This window comes from Mauremys reevesii, linkage group 13, assembly GCF_016161935.1.
Source record: "Mauremys reevesii isolate NIE-2019 linkage group 13, ASM1616193v1, whole genome shotgun sequence".
NCBI lineage: Eukaryota > Metazoa > Chordata > Testudines > Geoemydidae > Mauremys > Mauremys reevesii.
This window is the reverse complement of record NC_052635.1, coordinates 17,511,199-17,534,497: the sequence shown is the minus strand read 5'-3', so window position 1 is coordinate 17,534,497 and position 23,299 is coordinate 17,511,199. Positions and strand designations below refer to the sequence as shown.

General features: G+C 55.1%; 1 protein-coding gene across 4 annotated transcripts in view; it reads left to right on the top strand.

Moving 5' to 3' along the window:
- Positions 1-23,030, top strand: part of LOC120380840 (arf-GAP with SH3 domain, ANK repeat and PH domain-containing protein 2-like) — a 109,939-nt gene extending 86,909 nt beyond the window's left edge. For all 4 annotated transcript variants that reach the window (XM_039498732.1, XM_039498733.1, XM_039498735.1 and 1 more), the window contains 11 exons: positions 1,689-1,774; positions 3,464-3,579; positions 9,294-9,361; positions 10,544-10,651; positions 11,238-11,460; positions 12,070-12,246; positions 12,957-13,020; positions 13,944-13,999; positions 15,658-15,803; positions 17,564-17,686; positions 21,519-23,030. In XM_039498732.1, coding sequence (XP_039354666.1) covers positions 1,689-1,774; positions 3,464-3,579; positions 9,294-9,361; positions 10,544-10,651; positions 11,238-11,460; positions 12,070-12,246; positions 12,957-13,020; positions 13,944-13,999; positions 15,658-15,803; positions 17,564-17,686; positions 21,519-21,593 — 1,242 coding nt within the window. In that variant the 3' untranslated portion in view covers positions 21,594-23,030. The remainder of the gene's footprint in view (positions 1-1,688; positions 1,775-3,463; positions 3,580-9,293; positions 9,362-10,543; positions 10,652-11,237; positions 11,461-12,069; positions 12,247-12,956; positions 13,021-13,943; positions 14,000-15,657; positions 15,804-17,563; positions 17,687-21,518) is intronic.
- The last annotated feature ends 269 nt before the right edge of the window (positions 23,031-23,299 follow it).

Sequence of the window (23,299 nt, the reverse complement as noted above, 5' to 3'; positions counted from 1 at the left end):
CAATGTTTTGTACATGTCAGTACAAATGGGTGAAGAGGGGCCAGTTGGTTTAGCTCAGGTGTCTGTGAAACAATGAGATCCTAATTATAATTGTGGCCTCTGGGTGCCCCACTAATACTGTATGATTATAGTGTGGTGACCCGGCCAGGCAGGCAAGGCAAACTGGGAGGAGAGGCAAAGGCAAACCAAGACAAATGGGTCATTTGAAATTTTTAGAACTTTATAAGGGAAAACCCCCAAATTGTACCAGGAGCTTAAATCTTGTAGAACATTGCCAAAGAGCTACTGTTCATAGTACTAAACTATAGGTTACCAACTTGTTAACCTCTGGGGCTTGTACACCCTGGGCAGTTAGTACCAAACGGATTCTTATTAAGAAGAATAAAGAGATTCCTTAACAATAGACTATGTCACTTCACAAAAGAGTCAACTTTTCTTCTCCTTGGCTGCAAGCCAAGTTCCACTCTTGCTGGCCTGTTCTTTGCTTCTCTTTGGCTTGAAGGGCTCCTTAGATTTGCTGTCCCTGTGGCTGTATCTCTTTTCACAGAATTTATCTACAAATGGGGTTTCTTCACCTAGTGGGCCCTCATTTGTGCATTAGGCCCCTTTGAACTGTATCCCATCACTAGATGGTCACAGTCACTCTCCCTGCTCACGTGCTTCAGGTCCCTTGTGGGCGGCCTTCTCGTTTACCATTTTCAGGATCTGCTTTCATCTAACACAGCTTTCTGATCAAGTCCCTTTTTCACCAGTTCTGTTTCCTTCCAGTTTTTCCCTTGGTGCTCTGTCTCGGGTCAGTCTACTTCCCTTCTCTATTAGTGCCTGCTCACACCTGCCAAGTCTGTTTATTTTTCTGCTTCTCTTGACCTGACACCTTGTTATTTTCCTTCTTTCCTCCTTCTCACATCCCAGTCCCCTACTTTTATTTTCCTGTTCTTCGTTTATTTTATCACCTCCCCTGGGCTCCGGTTCACCCGCTAGCTCAGCATCTCGATTCTTCTCCTTCTCTAACAACTGCCCCTTTGGGTGGATTCAGAGCCACCTCCCCAGTTCGAGCTGCTCTCCCATTGGCCGTCCCCTCCCCAGGACAGTATTGTGTGCTGCTGCATCGCAGCTGGGGCAGGGGCCAGTGCCACGGGGTGGGTTACTGCACTACTATTATTGTAATGATGATAATTTGAAAGGGCTGCCGGTGATAGTAGGGATGGACCCAGTGTCCCAGGAGGTCCCTTGCAGGTCTGTGTCCTAGTAAGGAAACTACGTCACCATTGTCTCTTACCATTTGATGATTGCATAATGGGGCCCTGATCTAAGCAGTACTGCTGCTCTTAATTACTGATGACTTCATCTGCAGTTATATTACATAAAGAATCGGGATATGAACCCTCCCCTGCCCCGCTTCAGGGTATGAGCAAGCCTCTAACTGATGGGTGTGAGGAAGACACTTCCCCTATGGATGGATTATTCCAAACTTGTCCACTCTGGGGATTCTTGTGCCTTTCTCGGAAGCAGCTGGTACGGGCCACAGTCGAGATAGGGTATGGGGCTAGACAGGCCCCATCCCTGATCCATGGTGGCAATTCTTCAAGTCCTGGAAGTTAAGGAGGGGTAGAACATGCTTGTTTTGCATGGAGAAACTGAGAAACTCAGATGCATCCATTCACTTGCTGTTTGTGTCCCGTTTACAGGAACCCGGGGAAACTGTTCTCCACCTGGCAGTGTTGTTAGCTGACCGAACCTCTCTACACATTGTAGATTTTCTGGTGCAGAACAGGTAAGCTGACTGCAGCACTTGCAGGGGTAGGACTGTCTGCTCAGGATAAGACACATAAGGTCATCAGCGGAGTTAGTGCTGGATAGCCTTGGAGACCAAGTGCCTCTGGATATCCCCTGAAGTACTACCAGGGGGCAGCATCAGGGCATTTCCCTGTGGAAGTGCCTCAGTTTTGACTTGGAGAAACTATCTTTAGGGTTAGAGGGGAATTCATGGCCATGGCCCTTCCCTGGACTCTCTGCTGAGGGGAGCAATGAGTGCCAATGGAGATGGACACATGTCCCCCTGGATGGTTCAGCCCATGCCCCTCCTCCCACCCCGCCACTGAACAGCTCTCCGGTGGGCACGCCCACCCTGATTGCAGTCCACTGGTGACAGGCTCCATATCCCATTAGCCACTACTCCGGGCCAGCCAGGCTCGAAGATGGGCTTCCCAAGGGCCGGCTCTTGGTTTTCTGAGTGAGTCTGGTTCTTCCTGAACAAGAGGAGGGACATTTATGTTCCTTCTGCATTCAAGCCCAGTGCACCATTGATTGGGGTGGAACCAGTGTTAAAGTCTGTCTCCCTAAGGGCTGCCCCATGGTGTTTGGGTACCTCCCAAGTGTTTATGGATTTATCTTCCCAGCACCCTTGTGAGCTCAGGCTCCGTTATCATCATCTCCGGTTTACAGAAGGGGGAATGGAGACTTAAAGGGAGGAAGTGACTTATGCAAGGTCACACAAGAAGTCTGTTGGAGCTGGGAATGGAATTCAGCTCTCCTGGGTTCCAGCCCATACAAAACCATCCTTCCTCTTAGATGATCCTTCTAAACCCTTATCTTCTGCATCACCTCCTGTACTGTGAACTCTTCTCTTTATCTCTAACCCCCACTTCCTCCGCAGCCATATATGGTTGTAAAACTTGAAAGCTGATAAAACTGTGTGCTCACTCCATGCAAAATTCCATGCTGGCATCACTCAGTGATGCATAGCTGTGTCTTCACGGATGTGCTGTCCTGTGTGATCTGCTTCGCAAGTGCAGGACTGTGTTCTGAGTTCGGCTGCTGCTGCGGTAGAGCGGGTATTGTACCAGCCACACAGCACTGCCCATTGCTGGGGGACATGCACACAGCTGCCAAGATTGGGGAAATTCCATGGGTAGAGTATTCAATGAGAAGAGTTGCATATGCTCACATAATTTGCATACAATCCTAATTATTTTAATAAACGCTGTGTGATTTATTACTGGAGGCAGCATCTGGCAGCTTGGGATGAGACAGCCTTCCCTGACCCTTTTCAGACCCTGGTTTAATCTGGGCCCCAGTCAGTCCCTTCCATTCAGCGTGTGTCACATCCCCACCCCCACAACAAGCTGTCTCTTCCTGCCCTAAGCCATGTGCCACAACAGCCTCTTGTGGTCATAGGATGAACTGCAGTTGCTACCTCGGTCAAATGTGTGAGGTTCCAGGTGAGCTGTCAGCGGGGGTGGCAGGGCTGACCAGTGCACCGGAGCTGCACAATCTGCCAGACGTTTGGCAGCCCTACGTTCACATGCCTTGGCTAAAAGCCCGAATGCTGGGCAGTGTCCGTTCTGATCTACATTCCTGTGAGCCAGGGAGAAGGGGGTGGGGTTGAATGTCCCACAGTTATTGTTATAGATGAGAACTGCTCTTTCTCAAGCATACTGATACTGACTGTCCTTTGCCCCAGTGGGAGCCTTGTGAAGCAGACAGTGAAGGGAAACACACCGCTTCATTACTGCTGCCTCCACAATAAACCCGAGTGCCTCAAGCTCTTTGTGAGAGCCAAAGCCAGCATCGCCATCAGTAAGTGACTGCACGGGCTCTGTTCTCCAAACAGGGAAGCAGGTGTTGGAGTTGAGTTCCTTATTTTTTACTGTCTCACTCGCAGGGCCTGTGTCTGCTCTCTGCACCTTGCATGTCTTACTGGGAACAGAATAGGAGCCCTTTGCACCAGGTACTAGGCCAAATGCAATAGAAGAAGCATGAAGAACCAAGTGGCTTTTATACACAGAGTGTGTAGCATTGTAAATCCACAGGGCAATGTGTCTCAGGAGCAGCGCGGAGGTGCCCCTGACAGGGTCGGCAGTACATGGTGTGTAACAGGGATTATGGCTTAGCGCTGGTTAGAGAAGTCAGATGCTGATCCTTGATGACTCAGTGGGCTGTAAGAATCCTGATTCCTTCAGGAGATACCTGGACAGGAGAGGCTGTGACTGGGAATGTGACAACCATGGGTTTTATACAGGAGTGACTATTCCAGGCCACAGGAAGGCAGATATTGCTGACCCATTGGCTTGGAGTTACTTGTATCTTATTGACCAGTGGTTTTGAAGCAGCTCTGAGCATGTTTGAGGTGTCACTAATGTCTATTAAGCAGATGTAGAGAATCCCCAAAAAAAACCTTGTTACAGTTAAGGTTACGTGCAAGTCAAGAGCCATCTTACAATAAACCCATCTTAAACCCCTCAGACATTAGCAGTTTGGACAACTACCTATACTTGAGCATGTGCACACACACACACTTACCATTAAAGAGAAAAATGCTCAATGACCACCGCTCAAACAACCTTAACTCTGCCCCTGTATTTGTGTTAATATGTTAGGCCCTGACCTGACCTCTGCTAGAGACAACAGCAGTCTTTGCTTTTACTTTATTGGGAGCTCCCTTGGTCCCTTGTGCTCCTGTTACATAATCTTATATGTGTCCTTCCTCTAGTGTGTAATTCTGTGTCTGATTTGTGATGATGTGCACAGTTCCTGTGTTAATATAATGAATGTGGATCTTTCTCAGCTGGTGTAGCAATTCTGGTTAGTTCATATAGTAGCGTTGTCTCTAACAATATGTCTTTAATTAGGGATGCATGGTATTAGTAGTAGGAAAAAAATCACTTTTTGGATGGGTTTGCATGCTGTGCCGATGGGCCCTGTAACAAACTTTAGATCAGGGGTTCTCAAACTGGGGGTTGGGACCCCTCAGGGGGTTGCAAGGTTATTACATGAGGGGTCCCGAGCTGTCAACCTCCACCCCAAACCCCGCTTGCCTCCAGCATTTAAAATGGTGTTAAATATATTAAAACATGTGTTTAATTTATTAGGGGGGGTCACACTCAGAGGCTTGCGATGTGAAAGGGGTCGCCAGTAAAAAAGTTTGAGACCCACTGCTTTAGATGCATATTGTGACAGGGTGTATAGACCCCATGCAGACAAGGAAGGGCTAGCCCCACCAAAGGGGGGCCCTGTGAATCATGTATGATAGGGAGGAGGTCTTTTAAAGGGAGGACACTGCAGGGTGGGAGAGGAGCAGGATTGCCCTAAGCTGCAGACTGCAGGAGTGACTCCTAGCCAGGAGACCTTCACCTTGAACAACAGACTCCCAGAGTAAGAAGGACAGGCTGAGCCTGACCCAGAGGCCCGGCCAGAGCAATTTCCCCCAAACCAGTACCTTGGTGCACTGTAGACTTGGTGCCCCTCCCCTTTTGCTGGGCCAGTGGGAGGGAGTATCCCTGAATGCGTTGGGGTTTGTGACTTTCATTTTTGATACCCTCCCCCCCCTCTGGAGAGACTTAAAAGGGCCCACAAAGGGCAGAGCCCCCCACCCTCAAATAGTAAGGAAGTGGGGCCTGGGCTGAGACCCCCCAGTGCAGATAACTGGGCATTGTCAGGTTCCTGCCCTCCCCCCACCCCCGAGGGAGGAACCACCAAGGACTCTGTTACACATATGAATTCAGGGATTCCTAAAGTGCCTTTAGTTTGGTGGATTGGATTTTAGCTTTACAAAAAGCCTGATTGATGACAAGGGGTACCAGATGTGATAAACAGAGGCATATCTTAGACTAGTCTTGGGATTTTATAAATGTTATCTCAATCGCTGTAAGCCAGGCAGTGTGTGCTGGCTGGTGGAGAGCTCCAATCGCTCCAGGAGCTACAATCAGTGAGATTAATTACTGCAGACCTGGGACAGGTAGACAACTTCGGAGAAGTACCATCCCCAGGGGAAATTGCACAGACTAATTCAGACCATTCAAGAGGCACAGGAGACAAAGAAGAGCTTGTAAAGGCCCAGCCTGAATTGGCTGAGGAGGTCCTGCTTTTGATCCAACAAATTGACATGATCCTTTGACCAAAGGGGCAAACCCTACCCAAAGGCTTGAAGGACTATGATCTACCAGATCCCCCACGTGGATGATAGGCGACCTCTGATAAGCTAACATGTGTTTAGACCTTTCTTTGTTGTATGATATATTTCCTCTGTAATACTTTTCTCATAACATCAATGTTCTGTGCTCTGTGAAATCTGTCTGGTACCAGGTAACCCCTGTCTGGTTCCAGGTAACTCACGGATCTTGGAGGATCAAAGTAAAACGCAGGTGCTGAGCGAGGTCAGAGCTACTGGAATAATGACCGTGAGTTGCACAGGGACTGCAGCCTTTAAACCCCCAGTCTGAAGGGAGAGGGGAGATGGCTGGAGGCCTGAGATCTCAAGGGGTGCCCTTGAGCAGACCATGGAGGGGGTCAAAGGTGCAGTTACCCTGAAATGGTGACACAAGCTTTCTATATAAAAGTAATGTGCCCATGCGTTTAGGTGCAGTTCTGAGAGAAAGCTCTGTGATGGATGGAACATGTCGTTCATGGAGTGCGCTTTCTCTTGGCGGCACAGTTAAAGTTGTTTGAGTGCTGGGCATTGAGAAAGTTGTTGCTGATGTCTAAATTGTTTAGGTATCAATTTCTATCCATACCTGTTAATGCTGAGTGGGGTTGCTTTTGTGTGTCCAATGTGGCTTCTTCTCTGGACTATCATGTGCTACTTTAACTGCAAATTGACAAAGTCTTTGGGTTGGAATCCCTGTTTTGGTAAGTCTCAGCTGGAATCCAAGGCCAGACTTCTCCCTGGAGAGCTCTGTGCATATCAGTGTAATATTACTTAATGCTTTCTTGGCCAGATGTGCAGGGGTATCCTCAGAGCAGCTTTGGTTGTTTAACCATCTCCATGGTTCACAGCCCTTCCGCTAGGCCAGCTCCCAGCCCCTCAGCCAATCACCAGCCAGTCATCCTCACTCAGCCAGATCTCACTGTCCTCTTCCAACTCCCAATCAGTCCTTGCTTTCTAGCTGCAGCTGTGCTCACTAGCCCCATCCCCAGGCCTGTTCCATGGACCAGAAACACCTCAGGTCCTCTAGCCAGCCCTGTTTGCAAGCTCCAAACCTCAGGCAGTGCCGGCTCCTCATGTCCAGTCCTGCAGCCCTCAGTCAGCTCCTCCCTTTGGCTCCTGCTGTACCGCCATGCACTCTCCTCTCTCCACTGAGGTCTGTAGAAGGGGAGCCCCATGCAGCTGGACCTATATAAAGTCTGCCAGAGCAGGGCTCCCCTCCATTAGACACTGGGCTGCACATCAGAGCCTCCTCTTTCTGTCTCTTTCCAGCGCCCCCCCCCCCCCAGGGCCCCACCAGTAGTTCCCTCCCTACAACCTCTCAGCTCGGCCTGCTCCCTCCAATGGTGGCTCTAGTGCTCCCGATGAAGGGGACCATTGACTTGGAGAGAGCTATGAGAGTTTACCCCAGCTGAGCATCTGCCCCAGGACATTTGTTCAACATCTTCATTAATGATCTGGATGATGGGATAAATTGCACCCTCAGCAAGTTCACGGGTGACACTAAGCTGGGCAGAGAGGTAGATACGCTGGAGGGTAGGGATAGGGTTAAGAGTGACCTAGACAAATTGGAGGATTGGGCCAAAAGAAATCTGATGAGGTTCAACAAGGACAAGTGCAGAGTCCTGCACTTAGGACAGAAGAATCCCATGCAGTACTAGAGGCTGGGGACCAACTGGCTAAGCGGCAGTTCTGCAGAAAAGGACCTGGGGATTACAGTGGATGAGAAGCTGGATATGAGTCACCAGTGTGCCCTTATTGCCAAGAAAGCTAGCGGCATATTGGGCTGCATTAGTAGGAGCATTGCCAGCAGATCGAGGGAGGTGATTATTCCCCTCTATTCAGCACTGGTGAGGCCACATCTGGAGTATTGCGTCCAGTGGAATATTTGCCCCCACTACAGAAAGGATGTGGACAAATTGGAGAGAGTCCAGCGGAAAGCAATGAAAATGATTAGAGGTCTGAGGCACATGATTTATGAGGAGAGGCTCTGGGAACTGGGGTTATTTATTCTGCAGAAGAGAAGAGTGAGGGGGGATTTGATAGCAGCCTTCAACTACCTCCAAAGAGGATGGATCTCGGCTGTTCTCAGTGGTGGCAGATGACAGAACAAGGAGCAATGGCCTCAGGTTGCAGTGGGGGAGGTCTAGGTTGGATATTAGGAAGCACTATTTCACTAAGAGGGTGGTGAAACACTGGAATGGGATACCTAGGGAGGTGGTGGAATCTGCCCACAAAATAAGCTCCACCCTGGTGCATTGCCAACACAAGACACGAGACACAGTAGATTATGTTGATGTTCAGAATATGATCGTGTGCCAGCTGGGCTCCTTGAGCTTGGTTCTGCCTTGGCAGGGCCTGAACAAGCCTTTGGGCTCTGCTGGGCTCAGCACCTTTTAGACTGGGGAAGAAATGAATTGTGGCATCTGCCCAGTGCCACCCACCTGCAGCACCAACATGAGCCGTTACTCAGTAAATGGCAGGTGTGTGGCCCTCCCTTTCCTCTCTTCCGGGGTACGGGCGGGGGGCGGAATAGCTCCCCATGGTGACACCTGAATGTTCATCCCTAGGCCTCTGAGCAATCGCCTCCCTGAGATGAATGAGGCAGGGCACACCTTTCAGAGCTGCCATTCCAGATTCAGGCAGACATGTCTGCACAAGTGATACTTTGCTCACACTTTTGAGGTTTTCTACACACAGAACAGCTAGGGACTTCCTTTCTTAAAGAATGAGGGCTGAGATTCCGGAGAACAAAAGAGCAGGCGTGGAGCAGTACTGGTATGGTGTATGGGCATATGCCGGCTGTTTTTGAGCCCTGACCAAAGAGCTAATAATCTGCTGTGCATGAGGGTATGAAAAATGTACCTGTGTTTGACCTTTGAGATTTATAAAGAATTCCACTTTAAAGTTCAGGGTGGCAGTCAAATCATGAGAACTAATTAGTGTCTGTATCTTTGTCACGCATTTGTCAGTGGTGTCACACATTTACCTTTAAAGGCTGCCCAGGAACCATTTAGTAGTAAGGGCTATTTGGTTGTTCTCTCCTCTTTACAGTCCCTGGCTGTACACACATCTGTGCTCATGTGCAGAGCAAATTCTGCAGGGGCCAGTCAGGGGGCTAAAAGCATGTCCTGACCTGAGGGAAGCCAAAACTCCCAAGGCTTGGCAGCCAAATGTTAAACTCCCCTGTGCCAGCACCGCACCAGGAGCTCTGAAATCCTGCATCCCACATGGAAGCACCCAAACAACTCACTCACTCAGAGCAAGAGCTAGAGGAGATGGGGGTTAACATGGAACTCCCAGGGCAGCCCCATGGAGAGTCGCTGCCTTCGCGCTCACAGGGCTCATGGCAGCTGCTTTTCCCCCACAGCCAATGAAGCTGAAGAGACGGCCCTGGATGTGGCCAGGCGCATGAGACATTCCCTGTGTGAAGAACTGGTAAGAAATGGCACCTTACAGTCTCCACCCTTGAGGTGTGAGCTCCACGCAGCAGGTGGGACGCTCAGTAGCAAGCCAGGGATTGGACCTCATTAGAAGGGGAAGGTGGCAGCCCCACCACACTGCTTCTGCATGGTGCTTCCCCGAGCTCACATCGCACTCCCTCCAGCATAGATCTAGCAGTGTGCTGGGCAAAGAGCTCCCTTCTAAGGTCGTGCCTCTTGTTTAGTAGAGGTCCATAGCACTCAGCTTTACTGCCCATAGTTGCACAGTGCCAACAAGACACCTAAGCTTCTGGCCCAGGCTGCACCGGGCTCCATGTGATGACTTGGCTGAATTCTGTGAGGTTGGTCTCTTCTTGGTCTGGAATCTGACCTGAACTTTGCCTGATTGGTAGGGGGTTCTGAGCTTAGGGGTGGGGGGAGAGATGGGAGTTGCCCCTCCCCCAGCTCATCCAGGATGGCCTAGGAGTGCTGCAGGCAGTGCATGCTGCTTCTGCTGGTCCTGGCTGACAGCTGGTGCCCTGATGCAAGGCCTTGTCTGAGTTGCTAGGGCTCTGCTGGTACCCATGAGGGATGCAGAGCAGGACATAAAGTGACCTCAGGCAGATGCCTGGTCTGCTGTTGCTGACAGAGAATGGGATTCGTTCAGACCCCACTTGGGGGATGGGACAGCCAGTTTGGAGACATTTCTAGTGGTAGTGCAGGCTTTGGGGTTAGAGAGGTGTTTCTTCTCCCAGCTAACAAAATCAGAGTCAGAACTGGTGGGACATGGTCTGGATTTGCCAGGTTGAGAGGTCTCTGTGGCTATCGCTGCTGGGCTCAGCGCGGTCTGCTGTGGGATGATCTCCCGCTGGCATATGGAGGATCCCACACCCAGAGCCCAGAAACCACCCAGAAATCTTGCTTTTGTGCTGCCCAGGGCCATGTGTTAGGGCTCCAATGCAAACAGCAGTGTCCTGGAAAGAGGAGGAAGTTTGTAGGAAAGTCCCCAGGTAGAGGTGGGGCAGCCTGGGTGCCATGCTTACCAGCTGGAAACCACTGCTTCAGACTGAGGCGTGTCTTCCCCCAGGACCTGTCTCTGTGACCCTGGGCTGCCCACTCCACTTTCAGCCTTGATGCAGAGCACTATAGGTGGGTATAGGAGAGAGTTTGACCTGAGCCCGATTCCTTTGTGTTCCAGCTGCTGCAGGCTCAAAACAATCAGTTCAACATGCGTGTTCACGTGGAATATGAGTGGCGGCTGGGCCAGGATGACATGTATGAGAGCGACGATGATCTGGATGAGAAGGTGAGGTCCCAGCACACTACAGCTGTCCCCAGCTACAAGCCAAGGTTCTTGCCCACATATATATTGACTGGTATGGATGCAGCACAGACCTGGCTCAGCACTTCTTCCCATCACTGAGCCATTAACCGGGACTGCATGTGCAGATCTTGCCTGTCCCCCTATTGCAGCTGCCTCTGATCCTGCCTCATTTCCCTTCAAGGTTATCATGTGAAACTGTATTGGATGCTTCACTGAAGATGAGCAAAAATACGGCACCCATTTTCTCTTCCATGTTGTGCCATCAACGCAGGAGCTGAAACTGGGCTGGAATGGGATTTGTTGCAGCCATGCTGCTTGCTGTTTATCACCTGCCTTATTATTGTTACAGTAATTTACCGGGCGGGGAACTCTTTCGTCCATCCGTCTGCCTGCTTAGAAATTGGCATGACACGTGCATGTATCATGTGCTCAGGGAACTCGGCAGTTGAGGGTGAAAGAGCTTTTCAGCTGAAGCTTGCTGGATTGAATCCAGCCCAGGTTGCAGTGACCAAAAGTCTCCATCACTTCACAGCTCCAGATAAACAACATGCCTGTCTCTTCTTTTCAGTTGGGTTCCCCGAAGGAGCGCATTCTCCGCCCTCAGAGCTGCTACCATTCACCTGCCACTGCCTCCCAGCCATGGGGAAATGCAGCAGGGCTTTCAAAGGGTGCAATTCCAGCCCCCCAGGGGAAATTGCATGACATCTATGCACACCCTCACTCCCACATACCAGCGGCCCCTGCCTCTGCTCCATGTGTGCCACCTCTTCCACCACGCAGTGTAATCCGAGGTGAGACTTTCCTTCATGGTCGCCCTGCTGCAGCAGTGGGGTTTGTGGGGTAGGGCCAGCCCCAGAGCAGGGGAGTCCGGCTGGACAGATTTCAAACAATAGTGATGCCCTTCCTTCTTATCCTAGGCAAAATTGGCAGTTAATTGTCCTGTTGGCCCCACTGACAATGCCCCATCCCTGCAGCTCCCTGCCCCAGCCCCGGGGCCTGACCACCACTGGGCCAAGTCCCAGAGCAAGCGTTGTCAAAGCAGCCAGGCCCAGACCAATCCGCCTGCAGCAAATGTCTGTGAGGAAATGTCTTCAGTTATTCTCCATGTACAGGGGGTGGTGACCTCTCAGGGGCTGAGGCGGGGCAGCCCCCCAGGTACAAGGGGCAGCATTAGTAGCTATCCAAGCAATTCAGTATCAGCCCCTCTAAGTTTTTGTCCACCGCAGGCCAGATTCTCAGCGGGTGTAAATCAGCCTTGCTATGTTAATGTCCATGTAGCTTCTCTGATGTGCACCAGCTGAGGCCCTGTCCACCAAAGCTGTCAGTAGTCCCGCCCTGTGTCCCCCTCCCTCTCCCTCTGCTCTCCTCTCACTGCCAGACTTGCTGTTGGTTTTGTGTAGCTCCCAACCTGCCCCCGCCCGCTCCTCCTGCCAGCCAACTGGCCAGTGCTGTGGACCCTGGAGTCAGGAGAATCCTGTCGCTACCTCTGAGCATCAAGCACAAACGAACCTCATCGGAGCCTGTGCCCTGGGTGCCGCTCAGCCCCACGCAGCCCAGCCACAGCAGCCTGGCTCCAGGTAAGGGACTGGCCAGCAGGATGGGGCTCTGTGGGGAAGACGCTTGGGGAGCTGAGGACACTCGCTCTGTCTCCGTTGCCCTTGGCTCCATCCCTGCCCGAGGTAGACACCGTTCCTGTCAGTCCTGGCCTGCTGGGCGTGTCCAGCTCCCTGGGATTGCAGGGTCTGACCCTTCCAGTTGAATCCTGGGAGATGCACACACACACCTCCCCCCCCCCCCCCGAAGGCCAGAGAGCACAGGGATGGAGAGGATCCCCAGATGGCAGCGGACTGAACCGTGCAGCTGCCAGGGACTAACCCTGCGCCAGCCCTTCACCCCGGATTGTTCCCTTCCCTGGGGCTCTGGGGCTCCTTGGCCAGGCCTCTGGGGCATGGGGGAACGTACTGAACCTCGGAGCCGCATGTGATCCGAGTGCAAAGCATCTGTATCTGGGAATCCCTGGCCGTCCTGGCTGGCATAGTACATCGCTCCCAGCTCTGGGCCAGGCCTGTTCCCCTGCCTGGCTCAGCTCTTAGAGATGCTACGGCAGTAGCTGAACGTTTGCCCCGTGCCCGGGACGGGGTCCCTGGTGCTGGGTGGGGGTGGGGCATGGCTTGGATGTGCGCATTGCCCATCCACAGTGGGTCAGCAGCTGCCGAGAAGGCACCACCCGCGGGCAACACACCACTTGTTTCTCCATTGCTCTGGCCATTTCTCTTCTCCCGGTCAGATTCTGGATCCTCCTCACCTCCCAAAGGCCATTCTGCAGCAGGAGCCCCTCCCAGGAGACTGAGGTAACTCCCCATGGCTGAGCTCACTGAGGGGCAAGGCCCTGGCACCCCTTAGCCTCGGCCTGAGTTCACATGAAGCTGAGAGAGCTGGAGCCTAGTCATGTCACTTGGCTACAAGCCCCATGAACCTGGGACGAGCTATGCAGGGCCTCTGGGGATCACAGGGGAGAGCTCCCTGGGCAGAAGGCTTCTCTGTGGGGCAGGGTAACCTGGGGCTCTCTGGAGGGAGCTTCCTGCACAGCTGGGGGGTTGTCAGAGTTCGGGGAAGATGAGTGTCCTGATTGTGCCTCACACCCAACAGGAGGTCCTGAAACAGGCTGAGGGGGGAGGGCAGGGGGACGCTGACGTCTGCAGCCATTGTCTCCCAGTGCCACTGTCCCAAGACTGGGAGCCTTGGTGATGGCTCTGGGTGCCACGTGCTGCTGTTGCTAAATACCATGTCCCAGCGCCCTGGCATGGGTGTGTCTGGCCAGCTGCCCTGTGCGATGGCCCCTTCTCGCGGGAGGGGTGGTGGCTGTGGCACTATGGCGAGGTGTGGGTGAGACTTTGCCCTCTCACCTCCCGTCTCCTTCCCCATGGCAGGAGCCCCAGGCTGCCCTCCATGGAGGCTGCAGCATGGCTGGCCCTCTGGAGTGCCTTGTGGCTTGCTGGATGCGGCAGGGCTCCTGGAGGGGCTGCCTCCACCACTGGAGAAAGACCCCAGGCCAAGCCCATCACCCAGCTAGTGTCATACTCCTCTGTGACTCTGCCTGCCAGTGGGGCTGGCAGTGGGGCTGGCTGGCAGTCAACAGCCAGCAAGGGAACCCCATGGGGCCCACCTGAGATCTGCTGCCCACCGATACGCGCTTCAGGAGCGCAGGGTACCGGGGGCCCCACCCATCCTCGTCCTCTCTGAGTGACCAGCCCTTCTCTGCGGCTTCCCTCAGCACCGGATCCCGCCAGGGCACCAGCCACTCTGCCACCAAGGACACGACACAGCCTGGTAAGGACGACCTGAGCCCTGCTTGGCTACCAGTACCTACCCGCGGCCTGCCACATCGGGCCCAGCTCCCAACCCTAGCGCCCCTCACTTTGCAGGCACTGCCCAACTAGCCCAGCTGCCCGCCACCATCCCCCCCCTCCAACCCCTCCAACACCCTCTGTCATCTCACCCCTCCCCCAACACCCTCCCCCAGCCCCTCCACCATCCCTCCCCTCGCCCAGCACTGCCACCCTCCAATGCCCCACCCTCCATGACCGTACCTCTCCCCCAGCCCCTCTGTCAGCCCCCCCCTCGCCCAGCACTGCCACCTCCCCTGCTCCGCCCCTCCGCCACCGTACCTCTCCCCCAGCCCCTCTGCCATCCCTCCCCTCACCCAGCACTGCCACCTCCACTGCCCCACCCCTCCATGACCATCCCTCTCCCCAGCCCCTCTGCCATCCCTCCCTTCACCCAGCACTGCCACCTCCACTGCCCCACCCTCCGCCACCGCACCTCTCCCCAGCCCCTCTGCCATCCCACCCCTTCACCCAGCACTGCCACCTCCACTGCCCCACCCCTCCCCCACTGTACCTCTCCCCCAGCCCCTCTGTCATCCCACCCCTTGCCCAGCACTGCCACCCTCCACTGCCCCACTCCTCCGCCACCGTACCTCTCCCCCAGCCCCTCTGCCATCCCTCCCCACGCCAGCACTGCCACCTCCACTGCTCCGCCCCTCCATGACCGTACCTCTCCCCCAGCCCCTCTGCCATCCCTCCTCTCGCCCAGCATTGCCACCCTCCACTGCCCCACCCCTACGCAACCGTACCTCTCCCACAGCCCCTCTGCCATCCCTCCCCTCACCCAGCACTGTGCTGTCTAATCCCAGCCCCACTGCCCTCTGCCATCTTGCCCCAGCCAGCGTTCTCTGCCTCCCTCCCCTCACCCAGCCAGCTGCCAGAGGAGGCCTCCACTGCCCCACCCCTCCGCCACTGTACCTCTCCCCCAGCCCCTCTGTCATCCCACCTGGTGCTGAGCCCAGCACTGCCACCCTCCACTGCCCCCCCCCTCCGCCACCGTACCTCTCCCCCAGCCCCTCTGCCATCCCTCCCCACGCCAGCACTGCCACCTCCACTGCTCCGCCCCTCCATGACCGTACCTCTCCCCCAGCCCCTCTGCCATCCCTCCCCTCACCCAGCACTGTGCTGTCTAATCCCAGCCCCACTGCCCTCTGCCATCTTGCCCCAGCCGAGCGGTTCTCCTGTCTCCCTCCTTTGCCCAGCCAGCTGCCAGAGGAGGCCTGGCTGGTACAGTGTGGTGCTGAGCGCCCTGTGCTGCCCTGCGGTTGGTGCTGAGCGTCCTGTGCTGCCCTGGGGGTGGTGTTGAGCGCCCTGTGCTGCCCTGCGGGTGGTGCTGAGCGCCCTGTGCTGCCCTGCGGGTGGTGCTGAGCGCCCTGTGCTGCCCTGGGGGTGGTGCTGAGCGCCCTGTGTTGCCCTGCGGGTGGTGCTGAGCGCCCTGTGCTGCCCTGCGGGTGGTGCTGAGCGCCCTGTGCTGCCCTGCGGGTGGTGCTGAGCACCCTGTGCTGCCCTGGCGGTGGTGCTGAGCGCCCTGTGTTGCCCTGCGGGTGGTGCTGAGCGCCCTGTGAAGAGAGGGAGTTGGTGACTGTTCTGCTGGTGTCCTAGCTGCCCTGGGGACAGTGGAGACGCTCTGTGAGGCCGGCCCCAGCAAAGGAAGAAGCCGCGGGCTGCCATGGCCCTCACAAGACCCAGGTGGAGGCCCTGGCCCAGCACAGGACGTGCCGCCCCCGATCCCAAGGAGGGACGTCCTGGTAGGTTGTCTGGTCTGGGATGTCGCGCTCAGATCCCCCTTTTCTCTCCATATTTGGTTGTTATGCTGGCAAACGTGCCCCCCTTCTAACTCCAGTGCTGCCCCGCTGGCACCCTGGCCATGGACAGGGCTCGGAGGGCGGCAGAGCGCCACGTGGAAATGGCAGGAGCTGATTGCAGGCATGGAGCCCTCCCCCTGCGGGGGCATTCACAGAACACCCTGGGGAGCAGAGGGCTAGCCCGAGTCCCTAGGTGCGCAGTCCCTCTCATCCCCACACAGCCCGAGCAGGCTGCCTGCGGCCAGCAGTTCCACAGGGCCTGATTTCTGAAGGGAGGGACTGGGGTCCCTGTACATCTTGCCTGCTCCCTTCCCCTGAGAGCACGTGCAGAGTGGGTGAGCGTGTGTCCCTGGGGACGTGTCAGCACCTCTGCCCGGGCAGACGCAGGCGTGTGCGTGGGGGGGAGGTACACACAGTGCATGGTGAAGGCTGCATGCTGCAGATCAGGCCCTCAGCCCTGTCGCTGGGGCCCTGTGGAGGCCAGATCCTCTGCCTCACTCTCCCACCAACCCTTCCCCCAGGCTCCCTGCCCCCAGGAGAGCTCCACACAAGCCCCCCTCTCTCCCAAAAGCCCACAGGGCAGCAAATAATCAAGGACACAGGACTTGCTGTCTCCAGGAAGATTATAGGGTTTCCAGGTGTCCGGTTTTCGACTGTAAAGTCCAGTCAAAAAGGGGACCTAGCTAAGTCCGGTTACCGCAGGAGGGAGAGAGGCGCTGGGCCATCAACCCACACCAGCCCCTGCTCAGCCGGGGCCGCCTCCTACTGCATCTCATGGGCAGGCAGGGATGAGGCTCCGCATGAGGCTGCAGCTCCTGCCCCAGCCAGGGAGAAGCAGAGGGAGCCCAGCTGTGGGGGGCAGGGGGAGAGAGGATCAAGCAATGAGGGGAGGGGGGGGGTAGAGCAGTGAGTGAAGGTGCGGGAGAGGAGCCAGCAGGGGTGGGGCTTCAATGGAAGAGGCCGGGCAGGGCCGGGGCCTTGGGGGAAGAGGCAGGGCCAGGGCTGGGGCCTTGGAGGGGGAAGAGGCGGGGCTGGGGCCTTGGGGAAGAGGCCGGGCAGGGGCCTTGCGGGGAAGAGGACGGCCAGGGCCAGGGCCTTGTGGGGAAGAGGCCGGCCAGGGCCGGGCCTTGGGAGGGCCGGGGCCTTGGGGGGGAAGAGGCCGGGCAGGGCCGGGGCCTTGGCGGGGAAGAGGCCGGGCAGGGCCGGGGCCTTGGGGGGGAAGAGGTCGGGCAGGGCCGGGGCCTTGGGGGGAAGAGGCCGGGCAGGGCCGGGGCCTTGGGGGGGGGGAGGGGAAGAGGCCGGGCAAGAGGGCCAGTTTTCAGAAATTCAAAAGTTAGCAGCTCTCTGGAAGAACACTGCAGTTAGGGAGCTGCCAGAGCCACACTACACAGTCTCCCACCTCTGGACCCCTGCAGCCCTTCGCCACCCCCTCCAGAGCTCCCAAAGCACCCACAGCCACCCAGCACTCACCTCCCCTCTCCCCCCAGCACTCTCCCAGCCTGATCCCTCACTCACCTGCTCCCATGCTGGTTGGTGCCCCCCACCCATGAGCCTGGAGGGGATTCTCTCCTGCCCTGAGTGTACAGGGGCTTGGGGACCAAAATGCCCCTGCGCTCAGGCTGCAGGTGTTTGTGTCTACCAAAGAGCATGGTGCAGGACAAAGGGATCCAGGCTTGATGGTGTTCTCCCCTCCTTATTTGCAGAGTAAAACGCGTCTCTTCCGGGTCCGAGCCCTGTACGACTGTCAGGCTGACCGGGAGGATGAGCTGACCTTCCGCGTAGGAGAGATCATCATTGTGGCTGAAGAGGAGGACAGCAATTGGTGGGTAAGTATCAGCCTATGCTGTAGTACGGCACTGCAGGCTCCAGTGTACGTGTGTAGTGCTGACAGACCCCCGGTTGCCGGCGGACAGGATCTAACCGGGGACCTCTGGAGCTTAGTGCAGGAGCCTCTACTTCATGAGCTAAAAGCCAACTGACTCTTAGCTAAGGCTGTAGAGCAGACTCATTTTCCGTCTCTCTCTAAGTGGTCTCAGTGCCACTAGATGGGACAGAACACCACACCCAGGAGGTGTGTGGGTTACACATGCTGATGTCCCCTTGACCTGCACACCAAGCCCCTCTCTAGCCACAGCTCCCAGAATCTTAGCCAAGCTGCCTTCCTCCCTTGCCTCCCCTGGAGCGCTGTCCTGGTCTCCTGTTCAGTGCTGAGCCATCCCACTCCTGTCTTGCTGATCTCCAGAGCTCTACACCCAGCCCTCGGGACTCTCCACTCTGATGTGCTCGCCCAAACCCTCATTGGCTCTCTCTTCCCTCTGCCTCTTGCACTGAGACCGGTTAATCCGCTTGCTCCTGTCACACCCTACTCTCCTTCAGCACTTCAGGTTCTGCTGTTGTGCTAACCAGCTACAGACTTGAAATGCAAATGTTAGAATATTGGGAACCAGTTGTGCCTGTCCCATCTCTACTGGACATCTAGAAATCTAACTTATGGCTGGCTCTTCCAAGACAAACAATACAGATGTCACCATTTTATTAAAAAATAATTATTATGACGGGTCCCCTCTCCCCCCTCACCGGGGTGCCACCTGGGCCTGGGGTACCACTGAGCCCACCTGACCCACCAGCCTGGGTTCTCTTAACACTGTACTGGTCTGCAGCCTGCCAAGCCCTCCCTCAGGCTTCAGACTGCACTTTACCAGCACACATACAGGCAGGGATCCAGCTACAGATCTGTACCCAGCTACAGATTCACACAGATGCTGAGATCAGCTCTGCATGGGAAGGCTCAGCTAAGGTACAGCCCAGTACTCAAGTGCACACCGCCCTCTAGAGGGTAAATCCAAAATTATGCCGTCTTGCGCTACACAGAGATCTGTGCAACATAAGGTCATGAAATTCACCCTCAATGTGGAGAGGAATATACACAGCTTTCTGCCCCACGGTTATGATTTCCACACACTGGCTTTAGATAAAACAAGTTTATTAACTACAAAAGATAGATTTTAAGTGATTATAAGGGATAGCAAACAGATCAAAGCAGATTACCTAGCAAATAAAACAAAAGCATAATCTAATCTTAATATTCTAAAGAAATTGGATATGTGCAGCAAATTCTCACCCTAAATGTTATTTTAGGCAGATTGCAGAGATTCTTGAAGGCAAGTTTAAAACTCCAGTTATTCCTTTCACAGGCTAGACAACCCTCTAGCCTGGATTAAGCCCTTCTCCCCTAGTTCAGTCCTCTTTCTTGGGCAGGGAGTCAGTGAAGAACGAACCACAATGATGTCACTCCCCTACCTTAAATAGTTTTTGCATAAGGTGGGAATCCTTTGTCTCCCAGTTTGATTCCCACACCTGCTCAGTGGAAAAACACTAGTATTATCATGGAGTCCAGTACCAGATGACTTGGTCACATATCCCTGTAGGGCCACCGCAGCCATGACTCAGAGGCTGTTTGCAGCGTCCTCAAGAAGGCTTCCCAGGAAGGCTCCCCGGTGGAAGATTAGCATCTTCTAAGATCTTTTGTTCTCCCTAATGGCCCTTCCCAGCCAGCCATCTAGAGTGATTGCATTCCCCAGGTGTAAACACATTTGTAATAGATGCATAGACACATTCCTAACTTCAGATACCACTGGCTGCTGCTGGGGCAGTCTCAGGGCCCCTCTGCCCCCCAGCAGAAGGAGTTTGGGTGTGGGGCGGCTCAGGGCTTGGGATTGAGGCCAGTGATTACTGGGGTGGGGGCTCCTCTCCCTGAGATCCTAGCTCCACATGCTGCCTCTGCCCACAGGCACCGCCCCAGCAGCTCCCATTGGCCATGGTTCCCAGCCAATGGGAGCTGCAGAACCGGGTCTTGGGGTGGAGCAGAGGAAGCATGTGGAGCTAGGGAGCTGGGACCACCACTTCCCAGGATCTGGGTAGGGAGCCTGGTCCAGCCCCACCAACCCCTGCCCAGTACCCATGCCCCCCCCCCAGGCCATGACTCCCCCCACCCGAGCACCTGCACCCCCTCCCCAGCACCCACCAGGAACTGCGGCCAATGGGAGCTGTGGGTGTGGTACCTGCAGGCAGGGGCAGTGCACGGAGCCCCCTGTCCCCCTGGGGGTATGCTGGCTGCTTCCAGGAGCAGTGTGCAGATGGGGAAGCGTGAGGAGCCCCCTGGCCCCACTTACCTCGAGTGGCTTCTGCTAAGGCAGGCTCTATCCCCGCAGTTCTCATTGGCTGCAGTTCCCAGCCAATGGGAGCTGCAGAGTCAGGGCTCCGGGCACATGCAGCACACACTGACCCCTGCCCCAGCAAGGGCCACCGGGACATGCTGGCTGCTTCTGGGAGCAGTGTGGGGCCAGGGCAGGCAGGGAGCCTGCCTTAGCCTGGCTGCACTGCCAACCAGGAGTCGCCCAAGGTAAGCACCCCCCAGCTGGAACTGACACCCCTCACCCCCTCCCACACCCCAATCCCCTGCCCCAGCCCTGAGACCCCTCCTGCACCCAAACTCCCTCCTAGAGTCCGCACCCTGTCCTGCACCCCAATTCCCTGCCCCAGCCCACACCTCCTCCAGCACCCCAACCCTGAGCCCCCTCCAGTACCCAAACTCCCTCCCAGAGCTTGCACCCCGTACCCTCTCCTACACCCCAACCCTCTGTCCAAGGCTCAGCCCAGAGCCCCCTCCCATACTCCAAAACCCTTGGCCCAAGCCCAGAGCCCACACCTCCTCCCACACTCCAATCCCCTGCCCCAGCCCAGTGAAAGTGAGTGAGGGTGGGGGAGAGCAAGCGATGGAGGGAGGGGGGAATGGAGTGAGCGGAGCGGGGCCTTGGTGAAGGGGCGGGGCAGCGGTGGGGCCTCGGGGAAGGGGGCAGGACAAGGGTGTTTGGGTTTGTGTTATTAGACCGTTGGAAACCCTAGCTGGAACCCTGGATGGCAGTGCCCTGGTTCCTGTAATGACTGGGGCTTGGGTGGTCAGGTCTCATGGCTAGATTCAGGCACCAGGCCGCGGGTCAAAGCTGGAGTCAGCATCGGGGTCGAGCGTAGGACCAGGGATGCGGAGTAAGGCAGGAAAGCAGGAACTGGGAACAGACGGGGGTCTAGGATAAGGATGACAGCAACAGAGAGGAAGGCAGGAACCAGGAGTCATGCAAGCAGGCAGGGTCCATAGCAGTAGTAGCAGCAGCCAGCCAGGGATTCCTCTAGTTGCTCAGACAACTTCCTGTCCCTTTCTGGTCTAAACAGAGCTCCCCAGCCGGTCCATGGTGCTGGACATTGCCCCCAATCAGGAGCTTCGGAGGCAGAGCCCTTTGTGAGCTAGAGCTTCATTGGTTCCCTTCTACAGTGGCTCAGGTGAGCTGCTGGGTAGTGGCTGTGGACGGAGGATCCAGGGGCCCAGATTCGAAATCCACTCACAATACCATTGTGCCTTCAGTGATTCAGGAAAGAAGAGAAGAACTAATGCAAGCTTGCTGAGAACCTCGGGACCTGCCCAGAACCTGGCCTTGTTCTCAGGGCAGCTGGCTAGTGTGGAGACTGGAGTGGCTGGGCACTGCCCAGGCTGGTTTGGGAATGGCTTGCAGTCATTACTGTAGTCAGTGCCTTTCCACTGGCTACCCAACCCCATGGACGAGCCATAGCTGACTAAGCCTTTGCTGGCTTTTCTCTTCACAGAGCGGCTGGATTGAAGGGCAGCCCCACAGGAAAGGCGTCTTCCCAGCATCATTTGTTCATGTGCTGAGTGAATAGGACCTGGATGGCTGACAGAGGAACGAACATCTCCGCTGCTCGAAGTGCAGATCCCCCCGACTCCCTGTTTTCAGCAGGCTTCCTGCAGAGAACACATTGGCGAGCTTGTGCTGTCTCATCTCTTGTACCTTGTCACTCTCACCTTCAGGCCTGCAGTATGTGGTTCGGCCCACGGGGCCCAGAGCGGGGCTTGGAGGGGTCAGAGCCTGTCCCCTGAGTTGCAATCAAGTATCCTATCGGGTGTCCTGCTTTCAGCTCCAGCTGTTCAGTGTGCAGCCTCCCACACAGCAGTGCAGCACTCACTCCTGCATGGTGCTGGCTGGGAGTGGCCAAAGCTGGGAGAATGCCAGTTTAGGGACACCAGAGTTTGGGGCCTGTTTTAACATGGGATAACTGACTGCTAATTAACTGGATAGTCAGTGCCACTCTAGACACGCCACAGATGTCTGTTCCACACTCAGCCCTAGTGTCCAGATTAACATCCACTCTCCTCCCAATTAACGTGAATTAACTCAGGTTCAAACAGGTCCCAAGCCCCATTCCAGTCAAACCCTTCCACTATCCCAGCCAGGGAGCTGCCCGAAACAGGCTCCTTTCCACTCTCCCATTTGAACCAGTCATTCACCTGAGCAGCCACTTTGACACCTGAACCCAAAGAAACTGCACCAGTTCCTGTCTGTGCTGGCAACACTTCACAGTGTTTTTCTGCTCCAGTGCTACTAGTAGTGTGAGCTGGGAGTATAGCTAAGGCTGAGGCATTTTTACCAGCCCTGTTCAGAGCCCTCTTTCCACTAAAGCTGCCACCACTGGAATCACCAGCAGAGCTGTGCTGGGACCGAAAAACACCCAGTGGACAGGGGCATGTGACAGGAGAGAGCTCATAGACTTTAAGACCAGAAGGGACCATTGTGATCAGCTAGTCTGACCTCCTGTACATTGCAGGCCACAGACCCTCACCCACCCACTCCAATAATAGACCTCTCTGGCTGAGTTACTGACTTCCTCAAATCATGTTTTGAAGACTTAAAGGTACAGAGAATGCACCATTTACACTAGTTTAAATCTGCAAGTGACCCATACCCCACATTACAGAGGAAGGCAAAAAAACCCAGGGTCTCTGCCAATCTGACCTGGGGGAAAAATTAGTTCCCAACCCCTAAATATGGCGATCAGTTAGACCCTGAGCATGTGGGCAAGACCCACCAGCCAGGCACCTGGGAAAGAATTCTCTGAAGTAACTCAGAAACCTCATCATATAGTGTCCCATCACCAGCCATTGGAGCTATTTGCTGCTAGCAGTCGCAGCTCGGTGACATGCCATTATAGGCAGTCCCATCATCCCATCCCTTCCATAAACTTATCAAGCTCAGTTTTAAAACCAGTTAGGTTTTTTGCCCGCACTGCTCCCCTTGGAAGGCTGTTCCAGAACTTCACTCCTCTGTTGGTTAGAAACCTTTGTCTAACTTGAAGCCTAAACTTCTTGATGGCCAGTTTATAGTCATTTGTTCTTGTGTCCACATTGGTACTGAGCTTAAATAATTCCTCTCCCTCCCTGGTATTTGTCCATCTGATGTATTTATAGAGCGCAAACATATCTCCCCTCAGCCTCCTGTTGGTTAGGCTAAACAAGCCAAGCTCTTTGAGTCTCCTCTCATAAGGCATCAATCCTCTGATCCTGCTAGTAGCACTTCTTTGCACCTGTTCCA